General features: G+C 31.1%; 2 protein-coding genes across 14 annotated transcripts in view; one reads left to right on the top strand and one right to left on the bottom strand.

The window, feature by feature from the left end:
* LOC122633666 (protein ECT2) overlaps positions 1 to 8,813 on the bottom strand; it is a 13,013-nt gene extending 4,200 nt beyond the window's left edge. For 3 of the 11 annotated variants that reach the window (XR_006328163.1, XM_043821829.1, XM_043821827.1), the window contains exons 1-14: positions 7,890 to 8,806; positions 6,059 to 6,269; positions 5,775 to 5,910; positions 5,479 to 5,688; positions 5,240 to 5,386; positions 3,754 to 5,001; positions 3,085 to 3,219; positions 2,777 to 3,026; positions 2,266 to 2,393; positions 1,791 to 2,187; positions 1,250 to 1,690; positions 1,008 to 1,162; positions 795 to 880; positions 110 to 202 (exon numbers count right to left, since the gene is read on the bottom strand). Coding sequence is in view for 10 of the 11 variants with exons in the window: in XM_043821829.1 (XP_043677764.1) it covers positions 110 to 202; positions 795 to 880; positions 1,008 to 1,162; positions 1,250 to 1,690; positions 1,791 to 2,187; positions 2,266 to 2,393; positions 2,777 to 3,026; positions 3,085 to 3,219; positions 3,754 to 5,001; positions 5,240 to 5,386; positions 5,479 to 5,688; positions 5,775 to 5,910; positions 6,059 to 6,269; positions 7,890 to 7,956 (3,704 nt within the window). In the remaining variant the exon portion in view is untranslated. Of the gene's footprint in view, positions 1 to 109; positions 203 to 794; positions 881 to 1,007; positions 1,163 to 1,249; positions 1,691 to 1,790; positions 2,188 to 2,265; positions 2,394 to 2,776; positions 3,027 to 3,084; positions 3,220 to 3,753; positions 5,002 to 5,239; positions 5,387 to 5,478; positions 5,689 to 5,774; positions 5,911 to 6,058; positions 6,270 to 7,889 lie in introns of all 11 variants that reach the window. The other 8 variants (XM_043821834.1, XM_043821833.1, XM_043821835.1 and 5 more) reach the window with 7 other exon arrangements.
* Positions 8,814 to 10,053: 1,240 nt separating this feature from the next.
* On the top strand, positions 10,054 to 13,520 carry LOC122633794 (TBC1 domain family member 13). 3 transcript variants are annotated; one of them, XM_043822149.1, is made up of 12 exons: positions 10,054 to 10,112; positions 10,301 to 10,585; positions 10,687 to 10,760; positions 10,871 to 10,996; positions 11,074 to 11,227; positions 11,291 to 11,447; positions 11,541 to 11,543; positions 11,617 to 11,815; positions 11,905 to 12,106; positions 12,351 to 12,473; positions 12,545 to 12,602; positions 12,767 to 13,520. In XM_043822149.1, the coding sequence occupies exons 2-12, from the start codon at positions 10,566 to 10,568 to the stop codon at positions 12,842 to 12,844; spliced, it is 1,194 nt and encodes a 397-aa protein (XP_043678084.1). In that variant the 5' UTR covers positions 10,054 to 10,112; positions 10,301 to 10,565; the 3' UTR covers positions 12,845 to 13,520. The 3 variants fall into 3 exon arrangements, with proteins under 3 accessions (XP_043678084.1, XP_043678083.1, XP_043678085.1); XM_043822148.1 differs by lacking the exon at positions 10,054 to 10,112 and having other exon boundaries at positions 10,242 to 10,585; XM_043822150.1 differs by lacking the exons at positions 10,054 to 10,112; positions 11,541 to 11,543 and having other exon boundaries at positions 10,247 to 10,585.
* The last annotated feature ends 3,503 nt before the right edge of the window (positions 13,521 to 17,023 follow it).

Raw genomic sequence — 17,023 nt, 5'->3', positions numbered from 1 at the left:
TTTTTTGTATTTCTGACTTCAAAGCATGAGAATGATGGACTCTAAAAAGCAAGGGTTTAAGGACCAAAAGCAAGTAAAAAAATGTAATCAGCCTGGTGCGAAAACTGACGGTAGTGGGACATGTAACGTAGTTTCACACATGCTATTGAGTAGGAACACATACGGGTCCATATACTCCAGGTAAAAATTATGAAATAGGCTCCTGCAACCAAACCAGTCGTCGCCCCATTATTTTTTTTTTTCATTAACATGCAATACAGGAAAAGTTGAACTACTCTTTTTATATTTCAAACAATTCTTCATCGTGAATATATTTTAACTTTATTCTTACTTCTTTAAAAAATATGATCATTGAGAAAAATGCATGTTAAACAGATCTTTTTTAACGAGTTAATTGATTTCAACATTTCCTTTAAAATTGTATAAAATTTTGTAATAGTATTCATCCCGCCTTATTTATCATATATATAAAATCTACATAAATATTTGATAGTAAAACTAGACTAAACTATCATCTATGAAACTGTAAGCACATGATAACAGTGTAAGGAAATAGTGTAATTTTGTTCTAAAGATTTTTTTCATAAAATCATAAATATCGAAAATATTTAGGTGTTTTAATTTAAATGCTTTATCCTGTACATATACATTATAAATATAATACTCATTAATTAAATAATAGCACGATTTGAAAAATGTGCTAACAGTTATAAGAGGAAACTATCATCTTGATCACACACAAGATGAAGAACTATAAAACTACAATATATTTTTAAAGAAATACATGTACTTACTTAAATGCTTTACTTAATGTTCCTAACGCTACATCACTAGTATCAATTTCCAGCTGATGTGAATCAAGACTTATCAGGAACGTATCCTAAAAAAAGAAGAGATTCTTATTGTTATGTATATTAATAATTCTAAGTAATATTATTGTATGTGCAAAATATTCATTAACAATGAACTCCTGCAGAAACATTTTATTAAAATATATAAAAACATACCGCATCAGCCTTGCAAACTGTATTAGCCATCTGTCTGCATAAAGTACGTAAATAGTTTGTTTTGTTTACATCTTCATCAATAATTGTAAATGAAAATAATTTTTCCTTTAACTCCTGGTTACTTCTTACCATAAGTGCAAATACTTTCTGACATTCTGTCAGAGATCAATAATATTAAATTACATATTTACTACTATTACTATAGTAAATATATATAGTGTTGAAAATAATTTTATACCTACCTTCAGTTTCTCGAATATCCACAACCTTTCTAATAGTACTAAGAGATAACATTTTTATATGCTTATATGGCTTTCCTTGGCTTAATTTTGCAGAATGTAATCCATTTGCAGTATTGGGACTCTTTAACGAGTTGAAAGCTTTTGATCTTTTTTTACAAATTTCTAGAATATCCGTAAAAAGAAATAGAACCAAATGATCGCCACGACCACTTAGACCTTCACTGAGTTCCATTACGTCGCATTTTCCAATAAAAGATCTATGCGAGGATACTAAATGTGGTGGGCAATTGTCAATTTCATTAAAGATATCAAACATTGCCAATTGGCCTTCTGTTTTTCGTTTATCCTCGTTGATATAAGTCATAACTTCTTTAATACTGCTAATTGATAACTCCAACGCGCTATAATCCGGATTACTTTTACTTGTGTGCTTAAGGATATCTATGAAATTTATTTTTAAAAAACATATGAATCACTTGGTATATATTATAATCAATACATTACATACACATTCTATTATATTTTTATTTGTTTTGCTCACCATTTAATAATAAACTAATACTGGGTAACCTCTGTACTGGCTTTATTAAGAGCTCTTTCAAACTTTGCCTGCCACATTCAGGTTTAGTCTGGCAGATCTTCAAAAAAGCATGAAAACGTGGCTTGTTTTGATCACATTGGTCTAGCATTTCCTTTGTATTTTCGAAGAAATTGACGTACGGAGGATATGCCTTGACTAGGTCAGGTGCAAACTTCAGAAATATATTACCTATACTAACATCTTCTGTCCAATAAGTAGCGCTATAACGTAACTCTTCTAACATTTTCTTATGTACCTCATAAATTGGTGGAAAATTACCAAAAATAATTTTTACTTCTGTACTATTCACTAATTCACCACTACTTTCTATAAGATCCTCCAATGGTGACTTAAATAGCTATATAAAGAAAACTTTTTATATAAATATGTAACATGTTTCATTGTCACAATTACATGTTATAGATTATTTGCTTACCGTCATAATTGTACTCAAAATACCAACGTAATTAGATTCTGTCTGCACTAGTTCAAGAAAAACTTGGTGACGTGGGGATCGATTTTTCCTAGTACTCTCTGCATTAACAGCTTCTACCTCTGGAATATCTGTCAGTTATTAACAAAGTAATTCATTGAAGTCTTCCCCTCTCACATGGTTCATGTCGTAATGAAATTAAAAAGTATTGTTACATATAACACGTTACAATGTTATTGATTTTATTCCAATTTCCAAGTTTTGATAATATTAGTGATGTAGACAAATATTGTGACATGAAAATATGAAAAGTCATTAATTTGATTATATAAGTTAAATGAACCATAAGTAAAGGGAAGAAACAACTTGTTTAATTATCAAATTATAATGCATGCAAATATATAGTTAAATTTAAAATTTAAATTTCATAATAATTTAAAAATAAGAAATATTAGTAAATTATTAATTATTTAATTAGAATATGATTAACTCAATAAAATTATAAATTACTCACCATCGAGTAATTGTTTATCAGGACTCGCTGTGCAATCAAGAAAACTACCACTCACACTTAGATGCCCAGCATCACTGACGCTAGATCGTCTTTTGTGCACAGCTGGCGAGTCTGTTCCATTTTGAACCAAACTAGATAGAGTTTCGGCAAGACGTTTACGTTTTCGTCTTGTAGATGCTGTACTTGGTGTAGCTGTCTGCTGACTATCTCGTCTAACTGATGCAGTTGGTGATAGTACTGATTCTAGATACTAAATGTAAAATAAACTATTAAAAACAAAAGCTGTATACTGATCCAGTTTTACTTACATTCTCAAATAAATAGTCTTTTTCGTCAGCTGCTCCTTCATCCTGAACAGATGTCCAAAACCATTCTGCTTTTACAACGTGTGCTTTTACAGACGCCAAGTCAGGCAGTGTATTTACATTTGATTCATCCACAACCTATAACAAATTATAATAATTAATATTTTCATTTATATGTTAACATATATCTAATCTAAGATATATAACATATAATTCTTATATATGAATTTATATTATTGTTAATTTACATGCTTTAGACATACACAGACGAAACAAATTACTCATTAGTGTTATAATGTATATATAATTTTATATTTTTAAATATCAGACATTTCACTTAGAAGACTAATAATTGTGTAATATTCCATATGGAAAATACATATTATATAAATAATATATATATATATATATATATATATATATATATATAATAGATTATAGATAAGTTGTTTATAATAAGACAGAGATATGTATTAGAAACTACCTATATCTTCTACATAAAAAAACTATTATATTTACGTAATATTATGTGATATTAACTAGAGAGTTTAAATGTTTATATATGAATACTCGATTAACATAAACTTACAACGGTTAACCATTTCACCCATGACTTCTACAATCTACACAAGTTAAATGACTTGTAATACTCTGTAATAAAAACAAAAGTACCACAAGTAATGATTCGTCCTCCTGTTTCTTCGTTTTTGCATCTTTCAGTACAGAAGACTTGAAAGGACAGTTTGAAAGTTTTCCTTGTTGTTCAAAGTCACTTGTTGGTATATGTTTAGACTGTGATAGTTTTGCTATCTTTGTGGGAATAATAGGAGAGCTAGGTAATGGTGTATACTTCTGTCTAGGTTGACTCTGTTCTATAGTTGAATTATTTAACACATATTTTTTTAACATTGGAGAAAAGTTTAAATCACGAAATTTCGAAAATATTGTTGGACTTTTTTTTGGCGAATAAAAACATTTTTTATTTTTTTTCTTAGGAATAGGTGAATCATATAAAAGAGAATCACTAAGATCAGAATCATGTTGCCTAAAAAGATTAGGATAAGAACAAATTTTTCTAAAATGTGATCTATTTGAAGATGCCCCTTTATAAATTGTATTGCAAGACTTAGACTTTGTCCAGTTTCTGTATCGTCTTTTTTTTACCTTTTTATTTAAAATTGTAGAATGATCAAATTGAGCTGATTGATAAGGTTCTACTTCTTCGATAACTTCAGGTACACATACAAGTAACTTTGTCTTATTCTTGTTTAATGTAGAAGATCTGAAGCATACTGATTTGTTCTCCAAATTTTTAAAATTTTCTTTTATCACATTTTGGTTTGTAGACAATTCTGTTTTAGAAATGACATCCTGCATATTGGGATCGCATGCTACTTTATATATTACTGGCAAACTAAAAGAACGTATCTTTTTAAAGGTATGTGAACTTGTAGTTATCTCCAGTCCATCTTTACTAGACACAGACATATCAATACCTGAATCAGTTTGCATTGATGAAAAAGACTCAGAAGAGATAGTGTCAGATTGAGAAGATAAAGTTTGAGTATCAGAAAAATTATCATCCATATAAATATCTGAATCTTGATTAATATTTTCTGAAATATAGTTTTCTTTCATATTAAAGTATTTATGTGTAGAAGAAAGATTAGATGAAGGTACCCATTTGTTATAATGTTTACTTTCAGATTGAATAATATTCTTGTTATTTAATATGTAATATGCAGAGTCAATTGGCATGATGTTAGGGATAGCATTAATATATGGATTATAAAAAATAAAGGAAAATGGACTAAATTCTGTTGGATATGAAGAAGTGACATTAGATGAATTTGTTTTATATAGTAATCCATTATTTTCAGTGTTGGATTTCTTGTTTTGCTGACTGCCTAATTCTGTTACCTATAGGATATAGTGTATTTTTTATGTAATAATATTGTAAGTCATTCATTAGTATAGTTTATTTAATAAATTGATTATATATATGATCTCTGATATATTTAATGAAACATATGATTTTAAATGATTGGCTTTTGTTATTGCACTCTTATTTAGCATAGCTTTTGTTTAATTAATTCCTATCTTTCTAAGTATATTAGAAACTTATAAAATAATCATAAAATTTATTCCATAAACTTACTACGTGAGTACAATTAGGGTCGTCAATTTCTGTTGGCTCGCCACCTTGTTGTTGTAACACTTCACACATATGCTTCTTTTCTTCTTCAGGAAAACCAAAGAAACACACTCTTGCACCAAAAAATGGCTTTAGTTTATGAGCTGTTATCTATATATAAATGATAAATGACGATTATTCTATGCCATGTAATAGAAACATTATATGCATTTATAATTAATTTAATGTGAAATGAAGTTTACCAATTCTTCATTATTTCCATAACTGGAAACATCGTCTCTAGTACTCCAGAGAGTAGTCACCCAACTCATTGACATAATAGGTACTCTAAATATAACAGCATATCTATACTTATCACCACCACAACAATTAGCAATAAGATGCGTCACTTTTGTACCCATTTCTTTCCGAATACTACCACCCATATTATGTATCATATTGATGAGTCTTGTCTGTAAGTTGGAATATAAATATTATTATATATACAATGTAAATATACATTGAGATACATATATACACACACATACACAAAACTCACCAACTCATCCTTTTTTCTAAATCCTGTGAAAACAACAACCGAGCCGACCATGGCTTGTGTATACATTGGTCTTTTAATACTAGGTAATGAGTCCTTCTTTTCTGCCAACTGCAAAAGTGCTGTTGGTCCCAATATCCTAAAAATATATTTCTTTAAAATACTTTGTTTACTTTAAATATATTTCAAGAAGAAAATATGTATATTATTTTTGAATGATTACAGAAATTGATAATGATTATACAACTGTATAAAAGAGGTTAAATATATGATAAATACGTATATACCTATGGGCACTTTTATGAAGAGCATCATATTCAGGTCCCTCAAATTCTTTGAGTATAAAATAAGTGCAATATGCAGTATCTTCTATATATTCCACGCCTGTTTCCGATTTCAATACTGGAACACTAAATTGTTGTGCAGCAGCGCCCAGAGCAGGATCATCACCAGCAGTACCGACTAAACATATTCTCTTCTTACGTGGTATCACTAAAGCTATAGAAAGCAAAATAAATATTTATATATTTTATTTTTCAATTTAAAAAAAAAAAAGAGAGAAAAAAAGAAAAAATCTACATTGAATAGAAATATATGTAAGCACTTTGGAATTTGAAAGTTCAAAGGTTTAGATTTTGAAATGCCATACAATTTTTATAGAACAATTTATTAAATATAACAAACATATCACATTAGTTTCTAAATAACATTATCATGGAAAGCAATATTTTTTTTCAGACCAGATTCTTAAAAACAACAACATGTTAGCTTAATTGTAGCCTATATTCAATTATTGGAAAAAAAAAGATAAAGAACTTGGTATAAAGAAATTTAGGACTAAAATATTTGTTTTGTAATATCACACCTATTATAATAGCATAATCATAAACTCATGAAAGGACTTTGAGTTTTTTCTATTATAGAAAATCTATTATTCTTTGCTTAATCTCTTCATACAATAGATTAGATCATTAAATAACTTTATGATTCATTCAAGGATTACAATGTGGGTACATCTTGTAACCATTAGCATGCTAGAAGTAGGTATAAAGGCAAGGTAATAAAACTATATTACCCTCTGTACCTTTTCAAAAATTGAGTATACAAAAGCAAATTTGTACATTTTAACAAAATATTATACAAACAAACAAACAAAGAAAATTTCTAATAAATCAAAATATTTATTAATAAATATATATTTTAATTAATTCTTTTTATTAATATTAATATAAAAATAATAATAATAATAATAAAAAAGATGCACAATAAAAAAATAGATAAATTTAAATATTTCTCTGATATTTTAACTGAATTAGAAAAAGAAATAATAAAAAATATAGTAACAAAAACAACAACAGCAGCAAGAACGACAACAACACAACACAACAACAACAACAACAACAATAATAATAATAAATTACATTTTTCTTTTTTCTTTCTTATTCTCCGAATGTAAGTTAAAAACGTGTAAATGATAATCAGTGATAGTTTATAAATAAGATAGGAACGAAGATAAGCAATATTGTTGGAGGGACGAGTAAATACATACATCGACCCATTCGATAGGAGAAACATATAAGGATATATTCATCAGTAAGAAAATCGTTCGACTCTGACGTAATTTTGGAGAATAAGTCAAGGCCGAGACAGGGAGAAGCGAAATCGTGAAATATTTGATCGGTTGGTCGCTCGCTAATTTTCTAAACATAAGTCACCTAACGTTCAGGTCTCTAGGAAAAAGTATCTATGCTCATATCTTTCACGGAAGAAAGGAGATGACAGATACAAGACGCGCGCGAGAGAGAGAGAGAGAGAGAGAGAGAGAGAGCGAAAGAGAAAGATAGAGAGAAAGAGAGAGAGAGAGAGAGAGAGTGAGAGAGAGAGAGAGAAAGAGAGAGAGAGAGAAAGACATACAAGCGAACACACTTAAGTACGAAGAAAATAGAGATACGGAGGATCAAGTGAGTGAGTGAGGTAGGGTTAGTTCATACAGGTGCTTGCATATTTGCAAAATGAAAATGGACTCACGCGTTCATCATTAAAATGATAGAAACGAAAGTTATTTTGGTAGAAAACATTCCTTTGAAAATACATGCTTTGAAAATCGTTGAAACTTACTCTCACTTCTAACGGCCTCCTCACTATTTATATCACTGATACTGCTGTGAACGCTTTGCTCTTCCATTTTGGCCGTTCGTTAACGCATCGGTTCGTTCGTGGGTTCCTCTTTGTACATAAGAGAAGAGAGATTTACCTGTGTGATGAGAATTTAAAAAAAAAAAAAAAAGAAACACTCTTGGGCGCAAAACTCCAAGCGACACTTTCTTCTCTCTATATTCTCTACCTCTTTCTCTGTCGCACGCAACACGAATTATTTAAAATCCATTGTGATTACGGCACGAGTGCCGTCCGCACTGCTTTTCCACCGATTTCAACCTCAAAGTCATGGAATCGCGCACTCGATCCTATTTACCAGCAGCGCTCAGACGATTTATCTCCGTCTTTCTCTTTCTTTCTCTTTATATATCTATATCTCTATTTCTCTCTCTTTCTCTCTCTCTCTCTCTCTCTTTCTTTTTCACACACATATAGACTTAAGCACACTCTTTCTTTCTTTATCTCACTCTCACTTATACGTTCCTTATCTTTCCGTTTGTCGTTTAACGTTCACTATACTTTTCGCTCTATGTGCTAAAGTTCGATCTTTCTTCTCTCTACTTCTCTCGCTCTCTCTCTCTCTCTCTCTTTCTTTCTCACATTGTCACACACGCGTAGCAATTGATAAAAGCACAATTCACTTTCAACCAATCAGATCGTATCTCTCACAGACGCGATATAAATATGAAAGAACAAAACGTTGATCCGATCTGATATTTGATTCGATGATTATATTCGATTGAAAATACGTTATATATATATATATATTTTTTCTATCTCTCTCTTTCTCTCTCTAACGACGTATCACCTCGTGTTTATAGAAGGTGTTAGAGAGATCACGTGAGTTTTTCATTTTTCATTTCGTTAAGTGAACGATTGAAAATAAGAACGAAGGACAATGGTTGGTACTGCGTGCCTCGCGTCGAACGTTACCCGCCTTTCTTCTGGTCAAAGATCTGAAGTGAAGTTGGCCACGTGTCAAATCCGATGGATGCCAGCATGTTTTTTGTTTTGAAGGTTTTTTTAACCTCTTCTTTTTTTTTTCTTTTTTTTTTATTATTTAATACCGTTCATTTTATCATATATACACGAATGTAATGTTTATTGCGTTATTATTATATTTATTATTATCTTTCTAACTGTTGTCAACAAAATTGGATTTGAATGATTTTATAGGTTTACTGTAGTACCAGCTGTACGACTACTTGAGTGGCGTTAGTGTCTACGCAAATTTAATTATGGTAAAATATAATGTTACTAAACGATTTTTCTTCTCTTTTTTTTATATAAGTGTAATGGAACGCGTAACTATTATTGTGATGTTTTTAAATTTTACGTACGAGTTAATATTTCTTGAAAAATTTGGTTCTTATTTATTGAATTTCATTTTTGAAATTCGTGCGAAATGTTCATTCAACTAATGGCGGGCTCGACTAAGGAATGAATACGAAATCGTTTAAAAATTTCCCTTCTATTATCTAGATGGCGTTATACGTGTAATTTTATTTATTATTGAATATTTATGATGTTATTGATTGTTCTTTGATGTAAATATAGTAAAATGTGTAATTATTATTGAATGAAATGTGTAATTATTATCGTGATACTTATTAATTTTATGCATAAATAAATATTTCTTGAAAAATATGATTTCGATAAACTTCATTTTTGAAATTGACGCGGAATGTTTCGCCCATTAGCGGGCTCGTTGAGTTCGAAAGAACAAGTATGAAATCTTCCAAACAAATTTTTTCTTTTTTCCTTTTGTTAACAACTTTTTACTGATTTTTGATATTCTATAATTTGAGAAATGTTTATTTCTTATTTTTAGTATAGCAATAAAAAAAATTTCAAATGTCTTGTTTACTTTTTATAGGAAAACTATGTTATTTTTAAAATTTTGCAATGATGAATTTTATGTGGCCATTGCAATAAAAAATTCTTTTTCTTTAAAAAGACATAATTTTTATTAGATATATACCTATATGTCATAATAAATATCTACATACATGTCACAGTAAATATTATTGTTATAAAAATAATTTGTAATATCAAAAGAGATAAGAACTATATATTTTCTAATATAAATAAATATTTACTAATTTTCTTCAATAAATAATATTCATATTTCCCAAATAGAGAAAGAAAAAGAGAGAGAGAGAGAGAAAAAGGTTATGTTATTATGTACGTATATCCAATTTTTTTAAATATAATTATTTATACATTAACCAAATCACATAATATCACTAGAATGTGATAACAACAACAAGTGATACATATGTAATATAAACATAATAGATTCGATTTGATTTGCATGTGAGAAGACAAGTTGTATATCGTTGTCTTTGTCTAACTCATGTATTTATCCATAGGTAAGAAGAAGATACTAAATCGAGTAACATATGTATTCTGAATTGGATACTATGTCGAAGGACTATGGAAGATAAAGAAGCTCGTTTAATCCGGTGTAAAACAATAATAGTTAAGTACGTGGTTGTTATTAATTTGGTGATTTGTTAGCAATAATGCGAAAAAAACTATCACAATACGCCCACACGTCTGTTGAATGCCGATAACACGTTTACGACAGATCTTCATATTGAAACCGCATGTACATAATTAGTACACGTTTACAATATGAGTATTCTTCGAAAGAAGTAAGTTATTTTTTATTGTATACAAATTTTTATGGTATATGTATATTATTTTCGAACATTTTTGATAACACTAATCTATACTGACAATTTTCGTATTTTAGGTTAAACGACTTCGATGATGTTCTTATTGCGGACGAAATTGATTTGACAAGTTTACGTCGAATATGTTTTCATGGTTTGTTATATATGTTTAACCTACTTCTAAAATTATCTTGTACAGAGTTTCTGTTCGTGTTCTCCTATTTTTTATCTTTGTCAATTTTAATATTATTTGATTATTTGTAGGAATACCAGATGAAGGCGGCTTGAGACCGTTATGTTGGAAACTTCTGCTGAATTATTTACCTCCAAACAGAGTTAGCTGGTCTGAAACACTAACGCGCAAGAGAGAACTTTATAAAACATTTATTGGTTGAGTAACATAATTTACAATAAGTACATTAAAGGATAGAAATAAAGAATTGATTTATATAGGATATTAATTACAGAGGATCTTATCGTAACTCCAGGAGAAACTAATGTCGATGGTGAAAGAGTGGATGTAACATTACATGATCATCCTTTAAATTTGAATCCAGATAGCAAGTGGCAAACATATTTTAAAGATAATGAAGTTTTGTTGCAAATAGATAAAGACGTTAGGTGAGATATTTAATTAAAATATTCTCTTTTATGTTTATCTATTTAATATATATTTATTTACAGGAGATTATGTCCAGATATATCGTTCTTCCAACAAGGAACCGATTATCCTTGTCAAGAAATAGTCAATGACAGCGGACAAAAACGTTTACATCATAGAGTACAGCATACAGTTCTTAGAAGTGCCAATGTGGAAAGAAAAGGTCTTGGAGTGACTAAAGTATGTATAAAACAATTATAATATTAATAACAAATATGTAAGAATGTTTGAAAATTAATAGTTGTTATATATCTGTGCTACTTTGGAAAGCAGCAGGTATCGTATAAATAATGCCTGATATATTTGCTTTATAAATTATACAATGTATCACATGTAATATTATTTTTAGATAGCGGTATCCGTTAGAAAAGCTGCAGAAGACTATGCACCATTAGCTGAAGGTGGAGAGGCTCATTGGGAAGTTTTGGAGAGAATATTGTTCCTATATGCAAAACTAAATCCAGGACAAGGATACGTACAGGGTATGAACGAGATTGTTGGTCCTATTTATCATACATTCGCTTGTGATCCAGATCAAAAATGGCGAGGTAAGTTTGCAACGCGTATTCGATACATAGATTAATTTTATTAAATTACTTTTTATTACATTTATTATTCTATATATTTTATTTTACAGAACATGCTGAGGCTGATACATTTTTCTGCTTCACTAATTTGATGGGAGAAATACGTGACTTTTTCATTAAATCCTTAGACGAAGCAGAATTTGGTATCAATTCGATGATGAGTAAATTGACTTCGCAAGTTAAGGCCAATGATCCTGAGATTTGGATACGACTGCATCAACAAGAGTTATGTCCTCAGTATTACAGCTTTAGGTATTTTGTTTTATAAATAAAATGATTATTTTGAGTATTGTTACATTTTGATAATGATAACTATTGTTGGTTGTATAGTTTTCTATTTTACTAACATTTTTTGTTGATATTTTATTGAGCTTTTCGCTGGTTATCTTTATCGACACTTTTGTAAATGTATTTGTCGATAATTTATCAATATCTTCGTTGATATTTTATCGACATTTTCGTCAATACTTTATCGACGTAAACTTATCTTTTTTAGATGGCTCACTCTTCTTCTTTCACAAGAATTTCCATTACCTGATGTCATGAGAATCTGGGATTCCCTTTTTGCCGATGAGAGTAGATTCAGTTTTTTAATACATATATGCTGTGCAATGATTTTGTATGTATATAAAATTATATTAAAATTTTTATCATACAAATATTTTCTTATTGATGAAATTCATGTTATAGATTATTGCGGGACCAACTTTTGGCTGGTGATTTTGCAACGAATGTAAAACTCTTGCAAGTAAGATATACTATTTAATAGAATAATAACAATAACAATAAAAAAATAATAATAATAATAGAAAGACGATTAAAAATATACATTTTCATATAATAAAAATTATTTATGATATAAAATTTAAGAAACAAAATCATGATTTAACTCTTTATTGTTCGTCTTTTTAGAATTTTCCATCGATGGACATTCAAATTGTACTTTCCAAAGCAGCTGCATTAGCTGGCAAGACCCTAAATTCTCCTTAACAAATTATCATCCTAATGCTCTCGTGAATTCGTGATTAGGTTCAGGTAAAACAACGAGAGGTGCATTTTTCTATCAAATTGTTTCTTCCTATCCAAAATATTATTGTTAATTATATTGTTATATGTCGACTACTATATGCATATATATATATATATACATATGTATACATATACATATACATATACATATAGATATACGTATACAGTAATACGAAAATTATGATCGTTTGAAGAGATCAAATCGAGGAACTCGTTAAACGAGATACATAATATACATATATAGCGTTTATGTATGTATATAACAATTCATTCTATTCGATGAGAAAGAGATCATGATAATTATAAAAAGTCAAACATTTACGTTTAGGGCATTTTGCGATTAATCGCAACGTTTCTGTCCATGGAAATCATTTAATAACGAGATAAGAGTAGTGATACGGCAACAAACGTTGTTTTATAATAATCTAAAAACGAACGTTACACTAACACGTTATCAACGGTCTGATCTTGTATACATTTTTCTAACGATTAGACTGCAGTAGAAGATATTGCCATGTGCGCGTGCAATAAGTACGTAATGCGTTTCATCGGAATATTATATTTTGTACGTCTTATTTTTCTAATGATCTGCGGTCATTCGTCCTACGTTTATAAAATAAACAATGTTATATTTGCATTATCGCATTTTTGTCTCAGTTTTCATTAAGCTACCTTTGAAAACTCATCTTCACTTATCAACTGATTAAGGTAATATTTATAAAAATGTAAAAAAGAAAAAAGTTGACTCTATCCTTCTTTTTTTTATTTTCACATAGATAACGATTCAAATATATTCTAAGTATAATTTTTAACTTTGGTCATACTTTTATGCATCACTAACACCGTTCGAACACCGTCTCAACTTTTATTATCATTAGCATTATACCGAATTCGTTCGTTCGGTCGACTCTCATAATAACTGCCCATCATTTCGAGAATTTAGTCAACTTTCATAATCACTGGCATAATCGACAAATTTCGAGGAAAATACTTTTTGAGAGGAATACGTTAAGTCGCGTTTAAAAAAAGAAAAGGAAAAAAAAAGAAGAAAGTAAAGAAAAAGAAATTTAGTCCAAGTTAATAACATTGAAGTGCGTCATCGGGGTATGTATGTCCTGTTATACATATACCCACTGCTGCTCGTACGCAGGGAACGAAATACGTGTCTCGCATCAGTCGCAGTGGTCGTTGACAGGAGTATAGGTCGATCGTTATTGGATTAATAAACTCTCTCGGTGGAATTCGCGAGTGGAATAAATCGCAAATCCAGGATTTCATTTCGTTTTCGTCTCATCTCGCGAATACGGTGACGAGCGTAACCACACCGTCGTTGAATACAAATCAGCATACCTATCACTCATCGTTCTCTCACGTACGTATTTACAAGCTTAACAACACTCCGACGAATACAAAATTCGTTATACTATTTATTCTTAAAAAGTATTCAAAATGACGGTGATGAATCTAATAAAATGGCGGCGAAAAATGTTGTCAAAAATGGCGATGAGAAATTTTCATTAATGGTGATATTAGTGATATTAATAATATTGATAAAGGGGTGGTTAGAAAAGGAGGGGACAGGGTGGATCTAGAGATACTAACGAAACTGTGTATTCAAGTTCTGCGTTAGTTATCTCTCTCTTTTTCGTTTTATTTTTATAAAAGAGAAGAAGGAAAAGTGGTAGAGGAAGAAGAAGAAGATTCGCACAAGAAGAAACATTCTCTTTCTCGCTCTCGCAATGATCGCTGATTTATGACGCATTGTGCGTTCAAAGTCCTCGATTATATATGCGAGAGTTTAACCACCGGCAACAATGGCCGCCAGGCCCTGATTCCCTTTTATCGCGATGCACCCTTCGCGGTTTTTGTTGGGGCAACAATCGAGGTCTCCGTCTCTTTTCCCCTTCCCCTTTTCTTCCAACAGCAGCAGTAACAGCAGCAGCAGCAATCGCTACACAGCGCCCCTTCTAAAATCGTGGACAACCGTAGAGAAGAACCCTGGTACCTTTTGCAACCCGAAAATAGAGGCATAATAAAAAATGAAAGTGCCCTTTAAAAGTTGTTCGCAACGATTACCGGAAAAAAGTCGAGGCGCGATCGCGTGGGCGGACATTTATGGCGGTTGATTGCTTGATTTATAATCTCAGTTTGGAGCACCGGATGGCTGTTAACTGGTCGTACCTTTGGGGTGCCGCTGGAGGGCGCGGGGATCACGTAAATATCTGCGAATCATTTTGCGAAATTTTTTCCCCCACTTTAATCCCTCTGCCCCACCACTTTTCTCTCTCTTTCTCTCTCTCTCTCTCTCTCTCTCTCTCTCTGTCTATCTCTCTTCTGGTTTTTTTGCTCTCTCACTCTCTAGCTCGCTTGCTCTTCTTTTCCTACCTCCATTTTGGCCAATCAAACTTTCATTAAGAATGCCGCCTGGGTCCTTCTACTCAGTCAGACGGGACAAAAACTAGGCGACATTGCCTACCGTAAACACGCCTCTGTCATTAAATAGGCTGATCCTTTTCCTGTGGTACTCAACGGTGTTCTTTTTTTTAATACCCCCGTAGGCTTCTGACTTTCGGCTAATCAGAGATCGAGGATTTTATGAGAGATGATGTTAGGTCGATCGTTATGGAATATTCCAAGGCTCTGACTCTGCTCTACCAATATGGCTGCTCTGGTATCTCTGGAAGCAAACTCGTAAACAAAATTTGAAGTCTAATGACTATAATTTTTGATTAATGACTATAAATTGTACCTATGTATGTATGCATGCATGTATATTTTTACACAGATACTTTTACAGATATATAATTACTTATACAATCGTTTCGTTTATTCGAAATTTCAGAAAATTCATGGCGGCCGGTATGATTGATGTCGTATTTTGAAAAACTTTGAAAAGATTTGATTATTCGACAAAATCATTATCAGTATTAATCAGAAAACAAAAGTTTATGTAAACAACTATCGATATATTATATAATATTTATGAATATATTATATAATTATTTTTGTAAATATATTGTAATTTTATATAATATATACACATATATTTTATTAATATGTATTTTGTAATATACATTTTGTATATTTTTGTAATAAATCATACAAAATATATTTTTGCAAATAAATTACTTAAAAAATGTGTCTACTAATAAAAAAATTCATCATTATCATATAGAATCAAAAAATACATACATATATATGTGTGTATACACACACACACACACACACACACACACACACACACACACACACACACACACACACACACACACACACACACACACACACACACACACACACACACACACACACATAATAATATTCATAACATATTTCTACTCTTTTCATTTTTCTATTTATCGATTCAATAAAAACGCAATGAAAGAAAGTATATCAAACAGAGAAAATACACAGAAAGATGAACAAATGTGTGTACGTGTGTCTCGAGACGTAACGAAATCCTCAGTCCCTTTGGTCTACGCCCTAAAGTTTAGCGATCTCTAATGAACTGCCGGGCCGGTCCGTTAGTTATCCTGAGTCCGTTGGCCACCGTCGATGTAGTGTATTACATAGGTGGTACGTGCGCTAGTACATGTAACAGTGTACATGTAGCAGGGTGAGGGACAGTTAAAGTGAGAGAGGGAGAGAGAGAGAGAGAGAGAGAGAGGGAGAGATAGGGGGTGAGGTGGGATAGGGTGGGCATCGAAACGCGAACCATGTACATATAACATACATCTATACGTACATAGGAAACATAGACATATACATATATACTCCTACTAGATACAAATAAATCCCGTTAGCCGTTTCTCGCTTTAGAGATACTGGATGGGTGGTGCAAAGCCGAATTTTCCTTGGCACCGTAGCTCCTAGCATCTGCGAATATTTGCGCCCATTGCTAGCTTTGTAACGAGCATGTTCCTAACCTTACTTTCTCTCTCTCTCCCTCTATTTCTCTCTCTCTCTCTCTCTCTGTCTTTCTCTCCCTTTCTCTGTCTTTTTTTTTTTCACTATAGTCAATACGGTATTGTACAAAGGACGATACACGATCCTTGGTAAGATATTTACATTTTTACGGGATTACACCGATGCCAAAAGGGAAAGGGAAAGGACTATTGCTGCTACAGCGACGATCATCCT

Source organism: Vespula pensylvanica, chromosome 13 (genome assembly GCF_014466175.1).
Source record: "Vespula pensylvanica isolate Volc-1 chromosome 13, ASM1446617v1, whole genome shotgun sequence".
NCBI lineage: Eukaryota > Metazoa > Arthropoda > Insecta > Hymenoptera > Vespidae > Vespula > Vespula pensylvanica.
Note: the sequence above shows the minus strand (reverse complement) of the source record. Positions and strands in the feature narration are given on the sequence as shown.